We start from the raw sequence: 24,047 nt of genomic DNA, 5'->3' as shown, positions 1-24,047 counted from the left end.
TCCTACCAACCAGAATGAGTACAGTACGTGCTGGAATTTGAATACATAACAGCTATTCTTTAAAATTCAGCAAGAAATTATGGTCCCTTTTAACTCCTGAGTTAAGAATGTGTTTATGAATAAAATAAAGTTTGATTATATTCTTTAAACTGTTGGATTTCAGTGTGTAAGTTATTTGAATTCCTGTTAAAAGCATGTTCTGTTGAGGAATATTCCCCATCTGAACACATATTAAAAATACAGCAGAGATATCCCAGTGGGTGGATATGTAGTTCTATTCAGTACTTGCAGCTTGTCAAGCAATTAAACTAGAAAAGAACAAAAGACACCTTAATTAGTGGAGCAGTTTCTTACATCGGCAATATGAAACAATTAGCAAAATTCCAACGTCTGCCAATTAATCACAAAACAGATTCTTCATTCCAGGAGGACGATTTAGACGATTTATCAAAAAATACTGAGCAGAAAGATACAGTTTGGCTTTCTCCATCACAAACCTACCACACAAGTCAGCACAATGAACAATCCCAGGTCTCTGTTGAACAGGTGGCTGTTGGCAGTTTCTATCCCACAGCTTTCATGAGCGCTACATTTAAAAAATGAAAAGCAGCTGTGATCTTATCAGTCAGCCTCACCTCTGAACTGTGCTCCTCCTGTGTCCCGGCGTTCTGCTTGTTCTCCTCACTGTGCTGGTGCTTCTTATTCTTGCACTTTCCCTTCTTACAGTCCCCACTGCAAGCTTGCTTCTCTCCCCTCACGAGAGCCTGCAGGCGGCTCAGGAACGTGGATTTCCAGGCCTTGAAGTCTCCCTCCACGCTGCCGCTCTTGCTCTTCACCACGTTGCAGTCTCCCTGTCCACGGGTCATGATCCGGCTGCCACTCAGCATCCACAGCCACTTGTCCACGTTCTTACTCACCTTCCAAACACAATCGGAAACACTGTTAGTCTTGCAAATCCTGACAAGCTCCCCAGTAAAAGGGTGGCTGAACTGGCTATGCACATCATCGCTATCACAAATCCAGCATGACAAGTGTAAAGATAAAAACTGGAAGAAGAGGAATTTAGCATTGGCTGTTTTGGATAACAATAATTGGGCGTTGCATATATCTCAGTGAGGTTCTTTGGAGGGGGAAAAAATCAATCATACAGAACTTTTTAATTTAACTCAGAAATTAGAAATGCTAATTTTACAGGGATCACTATGATTCTTTATAACAAGTATACCCATATCCCACAGCTGTAATACAAACTTAGAGACACCAGGATCATTCAAAATCGCAATACCTTACATCGACAGAATCACAATGTAAATATGTAAAAATGACAGATGGATTGGTGTCAAATTTCATTGTAACTTTATATTATTGTATATTTTTACCCACTTAAGAAGTTCAGAGGGCCAGTAACCCCACGTTTGCAATAGTGAAATACAGACTATGCGATACCGCAGTACTTACAGTGTTGTAGTGGCCGATGTAAACAGAGTTTCCCAATCCAAACACTGCGTATCTCAGACCTTTTAGGTATGATTTGCCATATCTGAAATCATTTGATGCTTCCTGCAGCCACTTACAGAACCACTCTGCATTCTCTGTGGGCTGCCCGTCTGTATAAGTGGCCAGGATGAACACACAAACAGCTCTGCTTGTAGTCTAGAGGGGAAAAAAAAACAAGCCTGGTATAGTCCAATTGTTTAGATACTATATGGAGAGTTTTGCTTGTACACATAAAGCATTCATTACATCATCACAGTGTAAAAGCCCTAGTTCAGAGTGCAGAGGTACCAGTTGCAGACCCAGCTTTGCAAACACATGGTTAATGACTGTTGGCCAAGGACAGGAAAAAGGGGGGGCAGTCTGGGTCATTAGTGTGATGAATTAAAAATAGTCTCTGAAGCGGAAAGAAACAGCATAACTAAAAATAGTGGTAATGATAATGATGTGTGTAAAATAAATGCACAGCTCCAGCGTCTTGCAAACTAATTACGGAGCTCCACACCGGCACGCTGTCAGCTTGCATACAACCCTATTATTTCTGAAAAGACAACGCTCAACACATTTGATGTCATTTTGAGAACCGCGCTGGGGCTGATCGGAAAGCCAGCACAGATCGATGAAGTTAATGTCCCTCAACCTGAATCTGGGTCAGTCAGGAACCTCAGATCCACCCTGCTTAGCAAATCTCAAGTCCTTAACATTCAGTGCAACAAATCTTGCAACATTGTGAGAAGTGTTCCCTCGGCGTATCAGCTATTCATTTCACTCTCAGCATGCTTCCCTAGGATTGGATATTGATGAAAAGTAATCAATTTGTCACACTTCACAGACCCACGCAGTATGCTATACACATATGATGTTTGTGTGTGTGTGTGTGTGTATATATATATATATATATATATATATATATAATTACAACAGAACGCTCATCCCAAGAGGTTCTGAGATGCCCAGTTTAACAGGGATGGAAACTCCTACTGCAAAGCAGTTTCACAGTGTATAGGTAACAAGCGCAGGTGTGTCTGATTAAACTCACAGTAAAACCAGCACTATGTATAGTGCTGCTTGTTATTGCCAGCAAAACAAAAGGAATCTTTAACAGCAAGGGCTACAGCGAACGAATTCTCAGCAATCAACATCCATGCCAACAGCATTCAAAGTACTAATGTAAAAGAACTGAAAAGCACCCACCTCATCTGGCAGACTGTCATCCGGATCATAACCCTTCAGGTCATTGACTTCAGCAGGCAGACCCAAAGTCTCCACATCCTTGGCAAGATCGTTTGCAAATCCCTGGTGCACATGTAAAGTATACTGTTACAGTGAGCAGATTCTGAGCTTCAGTGATCTCACTGACTTTCAAACATCGCTGGGCTTTAAACCACTGCACTCCCAAACAATGAACTGCTGCTTTTCAAGAATCTTCCAGGTGAAATGTTTTCATCACAAGCTCTATATAGCAGCTTTGAATATCTTTGAGCCCAGGGATGAAAATAAGACTCCTAATGCATAGCAGTTTCATCCATTCCAGGTTTTAATACATGCTTTAGCCACACTGTATAGGTAACAAGCTCAGATGAATGTTATTAAACTCATAGTAAAACCAGGAATGGATCAAACTGTATGCAACGGGAGTTATCTCCATTTGCAGAGCCTAAGGGCTAGATTTTATTGCTTTTAAAGGCAGGATTAATCTTCTGCAGTACTACTTGTAAACCACAATGACTCATCTCAGTAAATGCACTGCAATTCTTGCTGTAAAGTTTTTGTAAAAACTAAAAATTGTATGATGAATTACTAGGTTATGATTATGATCGCTAACATATATGCCAACCTCTAAGCATGATGTTTTATTGGTTCGATGTAAGAGATTAACCTGACATCTCACCGGACTGCTGCTTCACACAGAATTCTGGCTCCTGGGATTACGGTATTACTGCAGTAATAAAATGCCTTGTACCTTTGCTGTTCCAGTCTGAGACCCAAAGAAAATCTTCACCCCTGAGACATGAATCTCCTGCTCTTTCTGGAGCGTATGGCCATTTTCCTTCACATGACTGACGGATGAAGTTGCAGAGCCAATTTTACTGATCTCTTTCTTCTAAGGAACACAAACAGAAACGTGCTTGAAATGGTTTTATACAATAAGTAGAGCACAATAAAACAGCTCTCCAGCCCTTTAATGAAAGAGCCATATCAAGGACCAGGGAGGACTAAAAAGCCTAGACAGAAACATGTTAAAACTTTTAATCATTTTGTTAATATTAGTGAATTGATTACGAACTATTAAGATATTTGTATACATATTTGTAACTGATTACCTTCTTAGTCAGAATCATCCGAAGAAGCATCCAAACACCAACGCATACACCTCCCACAGAGTAAATGTAGACTCTGTTTTGCCATAGCGATATGAAACACGTGTAATAAAGAGAACTCCAAAAATCTTCTTCTGCTGCTGCTGCATCTGCAACGCAAATGGCAACGTGTTCTGCTTTGTGATGTATAAACAATGAACAACACAACCATGCTGTGAATGAAACATACTGTACAAAACAACCCTAATATATCAATGTAGCTTTGCACACAAACTGTTGAACTTCTATAAAGGTTGTGGATGGAGCAACACGCATGCAGTGTCACGGGAAGCCCTTTTCGATTGTTAATTATTATAAATAACATATATTTGTAATGTCTACAAAGCCAGGAGTGTTTTGTGGTGCAGTTTGAGCGGCCAATACGTACCCTCTTCCTGCACTAGTGCAAACGCCTCTAATGATAGTTGCAACACTATCAAAGCAGCCCAATATAATATCATTATGTGATGTAGTATTGTCGAATCGTTTTGTATTTTTCCAATACTTGCCAGCCCTTGCAACTATGATTGAACAATAATGATTAAAAGTTAAAATAATAATAATTCCAGCAACCCTTAACAACAGGCGGCCATATTGTTAGGAACTGTGCATTGTGGGTGGAAAAAAACTTTATTTAAACAAAAGGAAAGGGCTTTATAAAAATGTGGTGCGGTGTTTCATGCGGCTGTTTTCGTAGAATTATTTAGCATTTGCCTCGTTTTTTTTGACAGCGGGCTTTCCTTTTAGCAATGAAGAAAAAAATTAACTTTATCTAATAAAATGTTAAATTGGGAACTGTTATTTCCTCACGCTTGTTTACTCCGGAACCCTTTTGAAGCGAGACCAAGCAATGCAACGCCGTGCAATCTCTGTGACACGCAGATGTAAACAGTTGTGAGCGGAACAACGCAGTTGCTAATCTTTTTTTCTTCCCTCAACTAACTAAAACATGTCGATTTTCACACCAACTAACCAGATTCGGCTCACAAATGTGGCTGTCGTGAGAATGAAAAAAGGAGGAAAGAGATTCGAGATCGCCTGCTATAAAAATAAAGTGATGAACTGGAGGGCTGGGGTGTAAGTTCTTAAATGTATTATTATTCAAATATCATATTTAGACCCGCGCATTCGAATATAAACAGGAGAAAATTGGTATTTCACCATTTATAATCACCGGTTATCTGCTGTCTTTTTTAACAGATGTTATATGTTAAAGATATTATCCATTTAGTATTTTAACTTGACTTACAGTACAGTTTCAGGGGCTGAGTAAAATAGTTTTATAATGTCACTATTGTGTTGTTACGTTGGTAATAAATTCAAGACAAAGATCTTTAACTTGTGACGCGTCATCGTTAGGGGGCAGTTGGCTAGTGACTGGACGTTACTATTCCAATAGTACTACATGGTATTACTATTATTTTCAGTGAGAAGGACCTCGATGAAGTCCTGCAAACCCATTCCGTTTTTGTAAACGTCTCAAAAGGACAAGTGGCAAAAAAGGAAGACTTTGTCAAAGCATTTGGTACAGATGACCTGACAGAAATATGTAAACAAGTGAGTAAGGTCTACTAATCATTTGGGAAGAAGTTTTGCCTGGCATTATATATATATATATATATATATATATATATATATATATATATATATAATATGTATATATATATATAATATATATAATTGTTTATCTTTGAAGATCCTGGCAAAAGGTGAACTTCAAGTTTCAGACAAGGAACGGCACACACAACTGGAGCTGATGTTCAGAGATATTGCAACCATAGTGGCAGAAAAATGTGTGAACCCAGAGACCAAGAGACCCTACACAGTCAATCTGATTGAGCGAGCAATGAAGGACATCCACTACTCTGTCAAAGCCAACCAGAGCACCAAGCAACAGGTGAGGTGAGGGGTTTCAGTGAGAAAATCCACGGCAGAACCTTATGTAGCCACAGCTGTAACTGTGTTCTATGGCATGTATAGTTTAGTGTCATTGATAGTTCAGGGATGAAAACAAGACTCCTATTTCATAACAGATTCACGCACTCCAAGTTTTAATACAAGCTCGATTAGTCTCAGGGTATCGGTATTAAACTCATAGTAAAAATAGGAATGGCGCAAACTGCTATGTAACAGGAGTCTTATTCCCATCCCTGGAGTTTTTTTAGCGATACAAATAAATTATAACGTCTGACGCGAAGATCCTGATCAAATTTGGACTGTGCCACAGGATGTGAAGATTCTGCAAGGTGTCTGAATTGTTCTGGGTTACATGTCCTCTCAGTCCATTCCTACTAACATGTAAGCAGTGAACAGCAGCGTGTGACTCCTACTGTTTCAGGCTCTGGAAGTGATCCGGCAGCTGAAGGAGTCTATGCAGATTCAGCGTGCACACATGAGGCTGCGGTTCATGCTGCCAGCGAAGGAGGGGAAGAAACTGAAGGAGAAACTCAAACCACTCATCAAAGTGATTGAGAGCGAAGACTTCGATGAGCAGCTGGAAATGGTTAGAGACTACAAATACTTTTTTAATTTTTTTATTAGGATCACCTTTCATGAATTTTCATGTGAATTTAGTGCCCACAAAAAAAAGGTGAGGGGCAACGGCATGTTGCTCGTCTTCACCAATAGCGCCTAAAATCTGACCTGAACAATTTTTGCCATTCAGTTCTGGGCCTCAGGAGATACAGCCATTTGTCACTAAACCAGTTTAATTTGTGACCTAAAACAGATTCTAACCCAGCTTTCCCGAGATGAAAATAAATGAAAAGCTAGCTATTAGCCAATTGTAATCTTGTAAAAACTTTTTTTTTTTAAATTGTAGTAAGTACCATTTTTAGGAGGAAGAGTGATTCTGATGTGATTTTAAAGTCATTCAGGTCAGATTTTGTTCCATTCGATGAAATATTTTTAGTAATAAATTTCGTTCTAAGACATCAGTGACTGTATCACTTGTGTTGCATACCATCGTGTTGTTTTTGTCCTGTAAAGAAGGGTTTAACCTTCAGTCGTGATTTGCTCCTGTAGGTGTGTCTGATTGACCCCGGCTGCTTCAGGGAGGTTGACGAGCTGATCCGCTGTGAAACGAAGGGGAAAGGCACGTTGGAGGTGCTCAGTCTGAAGGATGTGGAGGAAGGGGAGGAGAAGTTTGAGTGAAAACCACCAGCCTGCATGCTTCCCCACACTACAGCCGCTATACACAGCTTGTGCTCCCATTAAAATGGAAACCTTATATATGGATGGAAATGTTTTATTGCTGTGTTGAATGCAAAAAAAAAATCCTCATTCCATTATTAACAAAGTTGGTTTCCCAGTGTTGCTACATAAAACGTATTGGAAGTATTTTTTGTAGAAGTACGATGTGTATTTTTAATAGCGCTTACCCATCAGTCTTATACTTGTTGATCAGTGGCAATCGCCATTCTCCCATACATTTCAGTAAGGTTTTGGACAGTTCACATGATCCTCTTATTTGTAATGTACTGGTTTGTTATAAATCAAGGTGCAGTAAGTATGGGTGAGCAGATGCTCTTAGACTGTGGGAAACTACACTGAGGATATAGGATAAACTTGTTGCCACTTTTTCTCATTTGCTTTATGCTTCCTTCTGATGTATTATTATTAGTGGAGTTAATAATACAAATACTATTAAGAAATGGCGCAACGTGGAACTTGGTTATGCTGCTTTACATTGGGGTGTAAGAATTAATTTAATTTTACAATTAGTCAACCCTTTATGAAAGGAGCACTCAAATGGTACATTCCCCATGTTAAATAACCTTTGGTTGTTTTAAAGCAGTACAAGTAAACCATGTCATGCCTTCCACTTTTGTGTTTTCAGTATAAATCTTCTTGCATGATTAGCCAGACTAAGTAATATAAAGAGATTCTTAATTCTGCTTTCCTGGTGCTGGTTAGTACTACTGACTGAAATGGATGTATTATATGAATCCCCAAAGTACATTTGAATTGAATGGTAATGCAGGTCTATTAAGAGGATGCTGTACATTATTATGCAGTGCAGAAACGTGTAGAGTTTAATGCAGATGGAAACCTGCAGTTTATAAGTTTGTATTTCAACTAATACCATTTATATTACTTATTTAAAAAATGCCAAAATGTGTTTCTTTTGTAAACCTCACTGCTCTTAAATAAAACAAGATAACATAGAACCCTTTATCGGGCGATTTCATCTGTGGTTGCTCACAAGCTAGCTGGTGAAGATCCAGATTTGTGAAGTGAAGTGTTGGGAAAACACTGCTGTTTCACTTGTGCCAAAAAATGTTTTTGCAGCATCTGACAAAATCACAAAGGCAGGGCTTTTCCCTTGAGGCTCATTTTTTATTTAATAATAAAACACAAGATCATGGTATAATACAAGATGGCATTAACCAGTCAAAACAGCATAGATAATACGCATCAACCCTCAAACAATAAGAAATAACACCTTTAAATAAATATTTACTTATACTCCAACAACTAGCTAGCACAAGCATAGTCGCTGTGGTCGTTATCTTACTACTGAATAAGTTGTATCATCTTTAAGGCAATGTTTCATTTGCTGTGGATTTAAATGAGCAAACTACTTTGTAAAGGCTTCTAAATAAACATGAAAATATGCATTTATCTCAATCAAGCTGTACAGAATAAGAAAAATATGCATGCAGTATTTTAGGTGCTGCATGTTGTGCTGATTAATCTGCAGGGATATTGAGATGCCGATATGGGTGTAGTGTGATGATCATTCATTACAACATGAATATTTATCTTAATCGCATAAAAAGGTACAGTATGTATGAAGAAATACAATGTGTTTCCACACGCATTTGTAAAAACAGTATTATAACACAGTGACACACAAATCCAATCTTTTTGAAGCATTAAAAGCTGTGAAAGCCCTTTTCACATATGCCGATATAGCCCTGATCTTGGACAACCCGCCCCAAAGATACTTACTGTAGGACGAGCAAAGATTCAGCCCGCAAATAGCATCTAATCTTTACAGTCATGTAACAGTAACAATGTCTTGTTATTGGACAGCATCACATTTCACACTAATTGAACTAGCAAAACGTGTGATTTCTTTACCATTACTTTATTTTGCAAGATTTTTGGAGACAGCAATTGGTCCTATTCACAAATGGAAATATCCGTTGGCCCTCAGCCTACTGTTAAGACTTGTAAGCTTGAGTGTTAATGAAAAAACGAATTTCCCTCCATCAACAATGAATGAGCTGGATCAAGCAGCATAGTACACAAACTGAGTGTTTAATGTGGTAATAATTAATTTTCAGTACAGATGTACATACTGTAAGAATAAGCTTCCTTAGGCTACAGGATAGACTGAATTATGAAGAGGTATTTTTGGGATTTGTTTTTATTTAGTAGATTATAGCAGCCATTAAAGAACTACTTTGGGAAATGCTGATTGGAAAGATGTAAGCGCCTATTTAATAGCAAAGTTTAAATAGACTATGGTACTGATGTATAACATACATACACAAAGGCCAGAAACAGCACTTAATTTGGTCACACAAAGGCAAATCGATAATCCTTTAAAATAGTAAAAAATTATGTTTTTAAAAACTTACTTCAAATCATGAAGTATTGCAAATAATTTAATAATAACTACATATAAAAAATGGTATTTCATATTGTATCAATCCTAAATGTAATGAAATGTGTTTAAAAAATAGTGTATTGAAAATAGTATTGTAGTGTTTTAACTCAAATAATGTCAAAGTAAATGATAAAATGGAAAATATTTGCTACTAGAATTAATTACAAACTTGGAAACATATTTTGTGTTTGAACAATTATGCATATAAATGAACAGGCACTATTAGAACAATAGAGAAATATGGGAGTATTGTATGCAATACTCATGAAACCAGCATTATAAATTCAATAAACTATTGCTGTAGATGTTAAACGGATAATTTGATCTGACTACCTATTTACCTAAGTAATGCACTTCCCTGGTTAGTTTAGGAGGTCACAGAAGTTCAAATCATAATGGCACTAGACAAATTACAAGGCAGGAGTGTATTCTGCAACGTGTCTTCAAACGGATATGTGCAGTTAGCAGATGAATGGCATTTTGAAACGGTTTGCATGAACAGAATATCAAATTCATTTTTTTTTTAACGGTTTACATTTTCTGTTATAGTTCACACCAAAACAATCTGAACCATGTCAGTTTTTTAACGGTGGGTTTGAACGGTTATTAACACCAGCCCATTTGCCAGCGCAGTGTTCCCGTTGTTGTCTATAGTCTGCACCCTTACTAGAAAAGAACTTCACAAAGAGGGGCAAACTCCAGCTGTGTCCGAACCCAAGTCTAGCTGGGGTCACTGGGCCTGCAAAGGCTATTAAAATACATGCATTATCAGACCTTTCATGTGTACAAATGGATCCTTACGGTATACTTTACTGCATTTGACATTCTCGAGATAATATCATGATACAGCGTGTTCCTTTAGTCTTACTAATCTGCAGTAAGTCGTTATCATTAGACCTCCTCCAGGAAGGCCATCTGAGTCATAAGAGAAGAATTGCGCTGAAAGAGAGAAGAGAAAATATTAACTACCACCATGTAAACAAAAACACTACTGACTGCTTCTTTCCACACACACATGGTATACCTAATGTGACTTCTAAAATAAAATGATTCAAGCAATCCAGAAATATACAGTAGGTATTATGCTTCTCCTTACAGGCAGGTAGCAAATGAATGATTTACAATGTAGTTCTGATCCAGTTGGGAGTAGCAGTTTGTTGTTATTTTTCTATGCATTGTGGTAGAGGAAGTGTAATTTTAACATACCGACATAACATCTCCAACCCTGTATATTAAGGCAACAGATGTTCTTACAGCCAATCGTACTGGTCAACCAAAATCGTGAGACTGTTTCTCTGTATCTTTTTATTCCATCTGTCTTATTATGGTACTTTGATGTCATTTGGCATGACAGCCCAGTTTAAAAACTTGGATTTGGAAAGTATGATACAAGGGAAAGAAACTGAACAGAAAGCCTATAAGCAGCCCGCCCCCAGCAGCAGGTTATCTTTTATAGACGTGCTCTGGAAAATGCAGCAGCTAAATCTGTCAATACAAGCGGGAGCATTGCACAGAAACCAGCAGGAAGGAAGGGAAACAAAGGTTAGAGCTTTGCTGCCAGCACATCCCTTGACTATTGCTAACACCACAGATGCAAGCAAAACTAGGCTTTATTCCAAGGATAGCATGGATTTACTGCTGCAGCAGTCACTTCAGATTGCTTGAAAGCAGTTAATACGCCACAGCCTGCGAATGGGCACCAAGACACATTTTCCATCCTGATGTATATTGACAGGACCTGGCTTCAAGGGTTGTTCCTTTGAAATAAACCAACCTAAAGTAACTGCTAAAACGCATTAACAAAATAAAGTGGGCACGAAGTACCTTTTCAATCTTGCAATAGTATAGCCGTCCTAGCTTTTATCAGTTCAATTTTAAAAGCAGCCAAAATAAATAATACCCTCAGAAAGTTCTTAATAAAAAGTGTGCATACTATATAAAAGGTCACTAAAAAAATGATTACTATTAAGAGAACCTGATTAATATAATATATTTTCTAAAAAGAAAAAAAAACCCACATTTATCAAATTCCAACTTTTTTTTTTTATTACCATACCACGGTACTAGAACATAAGAAAATGTACAAATGACAGAAGGCCATTGCACCATCAGTGCTCACCCAGTTCCTAGTAGCTGGTTGATCTCAAACTTTATCATGTGGGGTCGGGATCCACAACATGGATAGGTTAAAGTATTGTTAAATGTTAAATGTAAAGTAATCAAAAAAACTTCTTAAAGAAATCAGTGACTGACTGGAGCAGGCTGCAGTGCATTCACCACCGTGCTGCTTAAACCAGCAGCTCATATTTGGAACAGGTTGCATGGGAGCTCATTCTTGCAGCAGACAATGGTTGTTGCAGCGCTGAACAGAGCATGGCTTTTCACCTCGGTATGATTTTTTCCATAATCTCCCCTGGGGTTTTCAAATGTAGATAACTTCTGAATCATAGTGCCCGACCTACAGTCAAAGCAACACAATCGGTACACAATGATTACATACCTTACACAACAAAAGGAATCAAATCATTAACATTTGTATGTGTTTAAATCAGCATCAACAAAACGAGGAGGGGGGGGGGGGGGGGTGGGCGGGGGAGTCAGAGCAAAACTAGATTTTAGCATAAAAAGCTGCAGTGATTAATTTTGTTGCCGTCATTTTCAGAACATATTTAGCATCCTGTATAAAGATCTACATACAGGTAAAATTGAGAACTTTGTAGGCAAATACTAAACAATGTAGAAATATATATTTAAAGAAATATGATTGTATTGAAAAGATTAGTAATGGTATAACTTCGTAAATTCGAACAAACACTGCTTGAAATGTAATCAGTGGCAAAAATGACCATGTTCATATTCATTCAGGTAAGAGAATGTATACATAACTGTATCAACAAGACATCATGCAAAGCAAACCAATGCATAAATGAGGACTGGTATAAATAGCACACATTCTACTGTACAGACAAATGTTTTTCTACTTTCTCTGATCTTTGTCCAGCACTAGAATAAACAGCATCGTAAAAGAGCTAAATCCATTTTTTATGCCAGTGTAAAATCCAAGCAGCAACCAAATTATTACTTCACTGAGTGTGTTCTTGGGTCTGCAATGTCCCAGCAAACAAGCTTCAGAAGCAATCAGAATGAATCTCATTGACAGAGGGGGTGGGTCAGCGCTCCGGCTCAGCCCCAGCACTTACGTTACTGAGTGGGGGGTAAGCCCTGGCCTCTCCGCGGTGAGGGAACATCCCTGCCTGCTGCTCCTCAAGTTTCAGGGATTCGATTTCCGTCTTCAGCTCCTTCAACTGATCCTGGAGGTTTTTACTCTTCTCCACGTACTCCAGTCTGCAGCAGAGAAAACATCATGTAGTTATTTTAAAAATCACCTTTATTAAACACACGTTCTGTTCAGATGGGATGTTTGCTCAGCACAGTAGTCAATTCCCCTGTTTCAGTCTGTTACACAGATTGCTTCCACCCATTTTGCCACCAGCTAACAGAAAATGTATTCAAGTCTTAATATATAGGGTGTCCCAGAAGTCAGGCATTATAGGCAATATCATGTATTTTGTCAATTAGCATGTTCTCTGTTAAACATCTGCCCCCCACATCAAAATAAACTTGTTTCCAATAAATTAATTTATTTCCATTTGCTTAAAGGCATTTCACACCTGAAAAGAAATAGAGAGACAGCCAATATTTACAAGTACACCTTTGATGCCTGTACTCTTCACTTTACATGCTTAGTTTGTTTTCTTTAATTCTCTCAGCCTAATAAAAGCAGCCTCCCTGGTGATTGTCCAAGTACCTTTCTCGCTCAATTTCCATCGACAGCCTCTTCATGTCTGTGTCCTTGAAGTCTATCTTGACGGTTCCACTTTCCAGGTTCAGGTCTTCACCATCAAGGGGCAGAGGGTGGCAATTGTAGGCTGCAATTAGCTGCAGTGAGAACAAGGCGAACACTTAGACTATGCTGCACAGACTATTCAAATGCAAGTACTGAAGTTTCCACTTGCCTCTAACAAGCATTTGCTTAAAAATATCTGATTGAAAATAAAACTAAATCAACTGTGCCCATGCAATTTTTAAAGGAGAAATAACTTTTCATTCTGGAATTGCAAACATGAGAGGACTGGTTACAGCAGTTTAACTGTAATGCAAACAGGACAGGGGATACATACAGGATAGGTGGATTTAGTTATCTCCAGCAGCTTCTGTTTGGCTCTGCGTTCTGCATCTTTAGCCTCACTCAGGTCTTGCTTTAAATTATCCGATTCTTTTGACCTGAAAAGAATGTGGAAACAGAGCGTAGGGTTGTTTAAGTTAATTTATTAATACATTTTTTAAAAAAACATTAGATCAGCAACCAATTTCCTAACTGAATATCAATGATCAACAATAATCAATGCATTGAGAACACATTACTATTACTTACTATTCAAAAGCAAAAAAATAAATAAATTGTATGAACTTAACTGAAAACATGCTAGTCATATTATATAGAAGTCTCCAAATAAGGCATCGGCACGATTAATAGCTTAAAGAATGCTAAATTGAGGCCCGCAAAATAAAAGTCATGCCGATAAATAAATGTTGACTGTTAATAAATAAATGTTGACTGTTGCATCACAATGGTTGAATCACAAAAGAGCAACATGAGCCACAAAAACAATTCCTGGTACTGCATTTCTGAAAGCAGCTGTAGTCAGTGTAATGTACCTTCTCTCGGACTCCTCCACAAGCTTCACTGCAAGCAGCTCTGCCTCTCTCATCTTCTGCTCCATGAGTCGCCTCTCCTCCTTGGTCTTCAGGGCCGTCACCTCCAGCCGCTGCATCTCCTGCTCCGCCTCGGCCGCTTTGTGAGCCAGCAGCTTGGCCTCCTCCTCTGCGATCTGCGCCTTCTCTGCCAGCAGGTCTGCCGTCTCCTCGGAGCGGAGCTACAGAAACAGCCGTTACTGACAGTGCCTCCCACCCTGGCATGGTCAACCTTGTAACGGGCAAGTCATGGGCACGCATCGCTAAATTTCATTGGTTTGTTTTTGCTTGTTGGCTTTTTAAAATGAAACCACACCACTGTTCCCTCCCAATAAAGGGGGGGGCTGAATTAAAGTAATTCTGAGATGCCCCGCCTCCATTATCAGTTTATGGACAAATCAGTTGTCTACAGGGGGGAAAACAACATCTCAGTGGTGCGGATCCTTTTTAGCTTTAGAATAGAGGACCGTCAGAAACATGATTATCACAGATAATCCGATTACTAATAATAATACAATAAATAATCACGTCTAAAATTAATAATAAATCACAACCCTACTGCAGATCAGAGACTTCAACAGACCTGTTACACTCTGTAAAGTCTTACCATGAAACAACGTGAAGCAGGAAACCTACCCGCGCCTCGTTGGCTATACGAGACTCGTCCTGCAGCTGAAAGAGCCGTCTCTCCATCTCTTCGTTCGCTCTCTCAGCCTCTTCTCTCAACTGTTTCTCCCGTGCCAGGATCTGACGCTCCATCTTGTTGAAGAAAAGTGGAAACACACCAGCTGCATTTACACACATTCATATTTGCTATTGGACAATGCATTATTTCCATTCAAACATGAACAGATTCGGCAGAGCTAATTATTACTCTCCACTAGTGTTGCCACCTGTCCGGGTTTGACCCGAACAGTCCGGGAATTGGCATCTGTGTCCAGGTGGCAGGAATTAACAAGCCCAAATGCCCTAAAGTCTGGGTTTAAGTGAAACGTATAAGAAACACCAACCTTCCATTAAAATATTCTTTTACATACATTAGGTGCTTAAATGATTTCCACGTTATTAGAAATGTACTGTTTAGTACTGATCTGTACATTCTACTTTGTTCAAATGCTGGGGACAGCGAACACATCCACGTGATGTAAACAATCCAATACAGTACTGAGCTGATGTGTGATTCAGGACTCAGGGAATTTTAGGTCTGAGGATCCTTCGCTCTGAGACTATGGCGGTGTCATGGCAACTTTTGCCCCCCACTGTAGTTGTAAGTGAGTAACATGACAATGGGCAGGGTGTCCTAGGCTCACCGCATACCAGCAACACCTGCGGGCTTGCCTGTAAGCTGCCCAGAGCTGCGTTGTCCTCCGACGCTGTAGCTCTGGGCTGGCTTCATGGCGGGCCTGCACAGTGAAAAGAAGCGGTCGGCTGAGGGCACACGCTTCGGAGGACAGCGTGTGTTCGTCTTCGCCGCTCCTAAGTCAGCACAGGGGTGGTAGCAGTGAGCTGAGCCTAAACACAAATTGGACATTTCAAAAAACTGAATTACAGTATACTGCAGTTCTGATAGACCTAGGCTGACTGAGAAATATGTCCAGGTTTGGTCTGTGGAAAAGGTGCCAACCCTACCCTCCACCCTTGCTTTCTTCTAGCTTTACTAGTTGGGTCAACTTTTGATGGCTTTCTTACATAACTGTCACCTGAATGAAATTGGGTTGTATGTCAAATACACAATGACATACTCCATTCAATTCCAGTGACAAGCTATTACATGAAATGCTGATATCATCAATTTCCTTTCCTTTAGATTTCATGAGCAAAAAAAAACAACACACAGTACATTTTCCATTTAGTTTTTCCAGCTATTTTCAAAGTTTTGACCCAGATATTTCTGGGAGTACTGTTCAGAGATTGATGTGCACAATGGCTGCAGACTCACAACTCATTCCCAACCCCTAACCCCTTACTGTTTCTCTTTGCTCATTTGCAGGTAAATGGACAACAAACCCACCTTCTTTCTCGCCTTCTCCTCTCTAGCCTGAGCCTTCATCTGCTGAACCTCAATGCAGTCCACCTTTCTCCTCCTCATGAAGAGGTCATGGTTACCAATACACAGCTGCAGAATCTACAAGCAAGAATCATGCAGACGTTTGTTAAGAATTACTACCCGCTTTCAATAATAAGTTATCCTCTTCATGAGCCACGCAGGATCTTTCCATCATTACTCCCCTTTAAGTTGTTATGGTTTACTTTTGATCCAAATAATATTTTACTGGAGAATGTCAGTGCTTCTGTTTAGGATGCACTGCCATACCTACCAATTTATTTACTCTGAGCTGCGATGAGTAGAACTTGAAAACCTCCTTCTTCTTGTCTAATGGTTTTATCGTGAACTGCAATTACAAAAAAAAGAAAGTCAGCTGTGGGCTACTACTTACTGAACAAATCAGGTAAAATGTGCATGTGTAAACGTGGCAGTCACTGCATTAATCACATTGCTATTGTATTGGTACAAGATGGAGTATACTGAATATGGCCCCAGGTATAATAAACTCTATATTAATAATAATTCCATTACATGGCGCTCAAACGCGCACGCCTCCTACCTCTTTCTCGCTGTAGGAAATGTTTCTAATTCCACTCCATGGAAATGATTTGTTGGGGCTCAGTTTGTTATTGGGACTGTAAATGTGGAGCCCTTGGGCATCAACTCCAAGCAGCAGCTCGGTGTCCTTTTTATTTTGCTGTGGTGGTCGAAAAACGAAACACACAAAAAACAAAACACAAGGATGAAACATTAGTCTCCCAGAGCAAGTCATTTTATGATTTAATTTTGCGGCACCCAGAACATTCTGGAAAGTCACTGGCATTCATCTGTATGTTTATACAAGCTGAAGAAGGAGACTCACTGTAATGGAAAAGTAGCTGACTCCATACATTTCAAGATCTTGTGCAATCTTTAAATAGTCCATTTCAGCTTCATCCCTTAAACAAAAAAATAAAGAATGCCATTACTCCTTTTCCAAGTTAAGTCTGACCCAATTGAACCTATGCCAACAATTTTCCCTTGACTCCAACAAACAAACTACCCTTGCACAGTATGAAATCCATCAAACCGAAAGACATTTAGTCAAACTTCAATTTAACTTGTGCCGTTTGAGCTAAATCCAAGGTTACAATGGCATTTTCTCAATTACTCAAAATGTTATTAGCAAGATACCTAATGACAAATAAACATTTGATTTAGGAGCTTGAAAGATATTTCTTATTGGTGGTAGAACTACATTCTAATAAAACTCTTTAATAGCATGGTGTATCTGGGCCGACAAAAGCAGACTAATCAAAGTACAATGACATTTAGGGTTACCTTGCAATGCCTCTGTGTTCAGCATACCAAGCAGTTATTTTTTCTTCCCACATGTCCGCTGTCATCTGATACTGCATTAGAACCTACACAAAATGCACAAGACAGTGCCTTCCAATAAGCAAGGTGGGGCCAATTTATCAAGAAAAACAGCCCAACCCCGTATATAAAACTTAAATGTACTTCTATATAAAGTCCAGTGATTCTTAGATAACACCAGAATAAAATACTAGAATATTCACAACCAACACTTGGCAAAATACGTTTGACACACAGAGTTACATTACACAACAGGATATTCAGTAAATCCTGTGTTTTGCTTACTTACTCTTTTGGGCAAAAGCTCATCTTGTGCCAGAAATCCTAGTTTATGAAAATTTGGGTCATAATCTCCATACTGAAACAGAATCAATAAAAAAAAAAAAATAAGTTACCAAAGTATAATTTGCCTTTTAAATATTGGAACAACACTGTGATGAGTAAGGAAGATAGAAACTGATTTAGAAAAATTCAATTCAAATCGTTTTGCAACTTCAGATAATCACCTCTGGTTATAGAACAGTGCCATCATAAAGAATTGTATACATTATTATTAGAACATTACCAATTTCTGCAAACAATACTGTCATTTTTCTGTGAGCCTGAATATTCTAATAGTCTGTACACTCAAAGTCTGCATAAATGATTTGTGAAGAGACAAACCTTTGCTTGAACAGCGTAGGATGCCAAAAGCACACAGGCTTCAGGGGAGCAGTAGATTTCTTCATCCAGTATCTGCTTCTTCACCTGCAAAACAAAACCGTATACAGTAGATAAGTTCATTTTCAACGTATCAACTGTTTTCTACAATGAGATACATCACTAAGCTACAACAGATAAGACACAGACAGTTTCCTGAGAATGAATCCCACACCAACAACACAGTGGATCTTTGTTTGAACTTCTCATTAGCCGACACTACCAGAGCCCAGGCGAGCTAACCAGGCTTCAAGCCTGCAATTAATCATTTTTATTTGTATCCTTTTTTATTTGTATCCTTTGTTTAGACTTGTGTTATCCAGATAGCAAGTCTATGCATGAATTCCACATCTGCTGCTATAAACCACGCAGATTATAAAACAACAACGGTTTAGTATACTTGTGCATTTCCAAACTATGACACATTCATTAAAGATTGAATCAACAACTTGAAAGTCCTAAGACTCACACAACAATAATTACTCGTTTTGTGTTAGACATGTGATTGGAGTAAAGAACACGCACCCATGAATATTTGTTTAAAAGTAGGAGCAGTGACCTCATTTAGACTTTTCTATCATAACTGGTTAGTATCCTTAAGGCACGTGCCACTGGCTTCCAAGAAGTGATTTTGTGGAACAAAATAGATAAGCAACATACATCTCCCTCCCCCTGATGAAGGCTTTGCAGCAGAAACATTGTTTTCTTTCTCAATAAATTGACAAAACAGTCACGATAACCTCTAAAGGTTGCCAAAGTACATGCACCTCCATTACGTCAAAGTCGCTGGGGAGATTTAAAGCCTGTCTAAGGATAATAATGGGCTCTTACTCATTTTTTTAAACCACGGAAGCATGCAATAACTAACAAATACATTTCTAGACATTAAAGCTATCGAACAACTTATTTTACCTGTGAAATACGTACTGCTTCTTTGATACTATTAATGTTATTAAGGATTACCCTAAGGAGTACCATATCGAGCATTCATTTTGCAGATTTATCTGTGCAGACATTAAATGCTATAGATGCAGGTTGATTTGTGGTTACCCAACAAGCCTGAAGTCATCAATAGAGTAGGGTAGAGTCTGAGTCCATTGCAATTACCATCAAAATGTTAATCAAGACTGAAATGTTCCCTGGAGCAGTACTTTCATGTTCATGCTTTTCATGTTCCTAACAAGTGTGAGATGGCAGGGAGGGGGTTAAAACTTCTCTCTACCTTTTTCTTTTTCAAATTACGGCTGTACCCACACACCAGCACAGTCGGGCTTATGCCCTCTTCAGCAGCCGCCCGGAGCAGACTGACTGCTCTCCTTAAATACCCTGCACCTGGCTCCAATTTTCAATAGTAGCCAGGTGCAGGTAATGATTAATCAATAAAACAATTAAACAAAACAATTAACAAAACAATTAAACAAGACAAATGTGCATTCCGCACATGTTTTTTCTGCAGAGAGGTTTTAACCCCCTCCCTGCCATCTCACACAAGGGTGTGGTATTCAAGGTCTGGAGAAGTATTGAGGGGACATACAAGACAGCGCAAACATCTTAGAAAATACAGACATTTAGGCCATAATTGTAAGACCCACTTGCACCAGGTTTGAGCTGGGAATGGGGACGATTTTAAGGAAGAGGGAACGGTCTCCTGGAAATAATTCCTACCTGCAGGAAAAAGAGGTGCTGTGTGATTTCCTGCACTAGCTCCTCCTCCACTTTCTCTGGGTAAAACTTAGCCAGGAAGTGAAATGTGATTGGATCTTCTTTCGGAACCTCTTGGTCCAATACCTAAGGGGGAGAAAAACAAATAAATAACGACCCCCTTTGTGGTTGCTTAGCCTTTCTGTGGCAGTGAAATGGCGGAATGCTTAATAAAATTGTGCACGCACCCTTTTCTCCATTTTGAGCCACGCATAAGTATCCTTTACTATGTATCGCAGCCCGAAGAACCAGGTCTCCCTTAATCCTACAGTCCGGCACACCAGATCAAACAGATCTTTCCCTTTCCATTTCACCTGCAAAGAGAAACATATCAGCAATACAGCAACAATACTGAGGATCATTAAAATAAAAAGGTAGGGGGCATTTTGTGTGATCTGTATGTACAAATGTGCAATCTCCTCTGCATTGTGGACTATTTTGCTATATACACATGCCTGTCTACATTGCATGTATGCCTAGGGAGGGGAGAGCTTTTGGTTTTTGTAAGGGGCGTTACTGGGATCATAATGTAACCTAATAGCATTCGTTCTATTTGGAATGCAAAGTTAGGCTGAACTATTTCATCATTGCTTTTGATATTTTTTATTTGAAGAACGCAAGCTTGTAAACCTCTTGCCAGAACAGCTGTGATGTTACTAGATAGCTGCGGAAAATACTCTTTGACACTGAGCCAAGATGGATCTAAAGAAAAACTTGGGGTGCAATTCATTACTATATCACTCCACAGAAAAAAAAAATTGTGTAAATGGAGAAACAAATTCTGATATAATAGACCAAAGACATTCACAGAGTATCCCATTAATATTTATTCTTTATAGAAAAAAATACCAATGCTAAAATATTCACTTTGCTATAGTAGAAAGATACATGTATGTAAAGTCTGTTGTTAGAAGAAAATCTAGTCTGTACATAAAGGTGGATTTGATTTATTTGTTGCCATTAGGTTTAGAGTTTTGTGATTTTAGTTACATTTGCAATCCTGTTCAGGAGATGTGAGACTTTATTTACACCGTACATTAAAGTTAAAATACATGTATTTGTTGAAAAAATGCTTTTATAAACAATGTTGATTTGCAGTGCTTTTATTCTGAATGGTTCTCTGAATGCATCAAGTAACGCATCACTGGAATAAATACTTTTTATTTTGGGTCACTTGATGTCGGACTCTCTGGACTTCAGCCAGAGACGTTTTCTATAGTGCTGTGCAGCAGAGGTTTCCCAGCATTAATCAATCAGAGGCCGACTTCCTTTTAACACTAAACTCTTTATTAGACAGCAGGGCCCTGCCAGGAGCAATACAACTCTGGCCAAGCATCTTCAGTGAAAAACGAGGAACAGATGTGCGGTTCTGTTAAGATATTGCAAATAAACAGAGCTATGTGGACAACAGAAGAATTACTGTGAATTGTGTGACCCAAGCCAGACCTGTCAATACTTCTCTCCAAAGATGAATCAATCAAGTCTAACAAACTAGAGTCAAAAGAATATAGCAAGGATAACACAAGAATACAGCAAAGATAACACTTAGAAGAATATAACAAGAATAACACTTAAAAGAATATAACAAGAATAACACTTAAAAGAATATAACAAGAATAACACTTAAAAGTCAAAGCCCATGATTTAAAATCCGTTCAATGGCCTGGTTCGTTGACTCACTGACAGCTAACCAAGTGGTACATTGGTTAATCTAAAATCATAATCTCAAGAAGTCTACTAGTAGTTTGCATGGTCTCAATAATAAAATTTTTAAAAAAATACCAATGTGCAGGAGATGGACAGGCACTTGTTGATCAAATAAACCCCACAGTGATGTAAATAGAGTCAGCTGTCCACAAATAAAACCTTTTCACTTTTATCTTGAGGATTCTTGCTGAAGTCTATCTCATCACAGAATAAAATTAATCGTGGCTTGCTTGAAACAAACCTGGGTACAGACATGTGCCTCACTGTGACTTTGTTAAAAAAGGACAGTAAAGGTTTCTCTTCTGTGTTCTGAGGCCATTCTTTGTAAACAGGGATACCGTGCATGTGTTTATTATTAGGAGGATTTTTAAAGAACACCGTCTTGGACACATGTTTCCTTAAAGGGTTTGTTTATACAGCCCTCTAAATGAAAACAGGTGTCCCAAAAAATACAAGCTTCTGGTCTTCAAATTCTTAAGACGACTTACCGGTTTACTTACTGCTATCGGTACTTTCAAATACCTTTTTTTTCATTGGAGAATGCATGGATAAATGTGCTCTTCAGAAAGAAACAAAATGAAAAAAAAGTGAATAAATAAACAAATAAATAAAAATGTACCTCGCAGCTAAATTCCATCTCTGCGTCCATGGTGACAACTTTCACTTTAAAAGTCTTTGGTTGTTTCTTCTTTAAACCCATAATCGACATCTTGGCTGTGAGAAACCGAAGCCCTGTAGAATAAAAAAAAAAAAAAAAAGAAAATAGCTATTCATATTTTTTGTTAGCTTTTGAGTTTAGTGTGGAAGGCTACTTGAAATTCAAGATATTTACTCCCTGGCAAACTATGACAGGTTACAAAATGTTATAGAGCTTTTCAATTGGTTTAGGCACTTTCTTGGAGTATTTTTTTTTATATAACAGATCAGTAAAGACAAACACATTTGAACTAAGAAATGTATAAGGCAGCCTGACATTTAAAGGCCTATTCGCGATACTGCTTTCACTAGTAACGGTGTACGGCTAGAAAGTGGTACATCGTCAGAATGTGGTACGCATACCCGTTTAATGACAGAAAATGGTACGCTGTCAATGCTGTGACTGACTACTGCACAAATCACTACAAACAAAACGGAGTGTAGTTCACCCATAAAATCGTACAAGTTTACAATTTTAGCACCCAATGTGTTGCTCATGAGTTAGTCAGATACATTTGTTGAATTGTGAAAACATATATATTAAAAATAAATTTGAGGGCCAAACCCAGTACATCGTACCACGTTCAGGTGGGCGTTTCCTTGTTTTCTGAGCTAAAATCACTTTTTAAAGCGTACCACAAAATAACAAAACACCAAATTTGTGATGTAGTCTTATTGTAACATTTAGCTTAACGCTTAAGTCAGTAACATGTCTACAAAATAATGCTTAACAATTAAAGCAAATGATTAATGCCAATGTTAAAATAGAAAAGGCATTAAAAGTGTTTACAATACAATATATTAACTTCACCAGCTGGCGTAGGAGTGGGGGAGTATTCAACGTCTTTCATAAATTAGATGGGCTTTTTTACGAGGGTCCAGGAATCTCTTAAAAATAAATCAGGACAATTACACATCTACTGTTAAATTATTGTCCTCTGTTCAGTGTTCTATTACATTACAGTACATTAAAGTTATTCTGTTCTGGTAGCTGTACATTGTTGCCAAAACAGAAGCAAATCTATTTTGTTTACAACATTTCTAAATGTGTTTGTTATTGTCCTTCTTCGATTGATAGAAGTCTGTTTGCAGTATTATATTTTAATGCGGTTACCATTACTTTCCAGGTGTAATGTTGTTATACAGACACAGACACACAAATGACATTTTCAACAAAGTTAATGTTTTCTAAGGCATAGCAAAAGTAGCATTTTACGGAGATAAATTACTTTTCTTACCTTTAAACGGTACGAGATAAAAACAAAGGCCGAATCCCCGATGTCAAGTTGTATCAAAGCCGGCTGTGCGAGGAGGGTGTGTTGAAAGAACACGGACTAGTAGTATCCAGATCACACAAGGAAGTCGGTCTGACTTAAAATAAATAAATCCAGCCACTAACCAAACCTTTCCTAAGGCTCCATTGCTGAAATCACGAAAATAAACTGTCAAGCTTTCAAAATGGTATTTTCAAAGACTCCTAAAAGAACAGTCGCAGCATTTGACTGCGAGTCAACCGGAGTTACTTTGTTTGTTTGACTCTACAGGTGAGGCCATGAATAGCAGGGTAACACAGACCCGGAGCCTATTGGGTTGTTGTAAGCCTTGTTACTGTTAC

At 38.5% G+C, this 24,047-nt stretch overlaps 3 protein-coding genes across 7 annotated transcripts in view; 1 reads left to right on the top strand and 2 right to left on the bottom strand.

The window, feature by feature from the left end:
• The window catches only part of LOC117963254 (S-adenosyl-L-methionine-dependent tRNA 4-demethylwyosine synthase TYW1-like), a 57,803-nt gene extending 53,321 nt beyond the window's left edge, over positions 1–4,482 (bottom strand). Inside the window, exons 1-6 of one of the 2 annotated variants that reach the window (XM_059001437.1) lie at positions 4,243–4,482; positions 3,819–3,964; positions 3,458–3,598; positions 2,689–2,790; positions 1,459–1,653; positions 636–917 (exon numbers count right to left, since the gene is read on the bottom strand). In XM_059001437.1, coding sequence (XP_058857420.1) covers positions 636–917; positions 1,459–1,653; positions 2,689–2,790; positions 3,458–3,598; positions 3,819–3,964; positions 4,243–4,315 — 939 coding nt within the window. In that variant the 5' untranslated portion in view covers positions 4,316–4,482. The remainder of the gene's footprint in view (positions 1–635; positions 918–1,458; positions 1,654–2,688; positions 2,791–3,457; positions 3,599–3,818; positions 3,965–4,242) is intronic. The other variant, XM_059001438.1, reaches the window with a different exon arrangement.
• A 112-nt stretch (positions 4,483–4,594) lies between these two features.
• LOC117430563 (ribosome maturation protein SBDS-like) lies at positions 4,595–8,023 on the top strand. Its single transcript, XM_034050712.3, has 5 exons — positions 4,595–4,931; positions 5,282–5,411; positions 5,551–5,751; positions 6,193–6,357; positions 6,879–8,023. The coding sequence occupies exons 1-5, from the start codon at positions 4,804–4,806 to the stop codon at positions 7,005–7,007; spliced, it is 753 nt and encodes a 250-aa protein (XP_033906603.1). The 5' UTR covers positions 4,595–4,803; the 3' UTR covers positions 7,008–8,023.
• A 147-nt stretch (positions 8,024–8,170) lies between these two features.
• LOC117430561 (merlin-like) lies at positions 8,171–24,008 on the bottom strand. 4 transcript variants are annotated; one of them, XM_034050711.3, is made up of 18 exons: positions 23,671–24,008; positions 22,356–22,468; positions 20,218–20,343; positions 19,994–20,116; positions 18,293–18,376; positions 17,919–17,987; positions 17,594–17,676; positions 17,136–17,211; positions 16,833–16,970; positions 16,545–16,619; positions 16,238–16,351; positions 14,863–14,985; positions 14,191–14,408; positions 13,653–13,755; positions 13,280–13,410; positions 12,672–12,816; positions 11,857–11,929; positions 8,171–10,410 (listed from the first exon to the last, which is right to left on the bottom strand). In XM_034050711.3, the coding sequence occupies exons 2-17, from the start codon at positions 22,443–22,445 to the stop codon at positions 11,894–11,896; spliced, it is 1,734 nt and encodes a 577-aa protein (XP_033906602.1). In that variant the 5' UTR covers positions 22,446–22,468; positions 23,671–24,008; the 3' UTR covers positions 8,171–10,410; positions 11,857–11,893. The 4 variants fall into 4 exon arrangements, with proteins under 4 accessions (XP_033906602.1, XP_033906600.1, XP_058857423.1 ...); XM_034050709.3 differs by lacking the exon at positions 11,857–11,929 and having other exon boundaries at positions 23,671–24,007; XM_034050710.3 differs by lacking the exon at positions 8,171–10,410 and having other exon boundaries at positions 11,491–11,929.
• Between the last annotated feature and the right edge of the window lie 39 nt (positions 24,009–24,047).

This window comes from Acipenser ruthenus, chromosome 26, assembly GCF_902713425.1.
Source record: "Acipenser ruthenus chromosome 26, fAciRut3.2 maternal haplotype, whole genome shotgun sequence".
Lineage (NCBI taxonomy): Eukaryota > Metazoa > Chordata > Actinopteri > Acipenseriformes > Acipenseridae > Acipenser > Acipenser ruthenus.
Note: the sequence above shows the minus strand (reverse complement) of the source record. Positions and strands in the feature narration are given on the sequence as shown.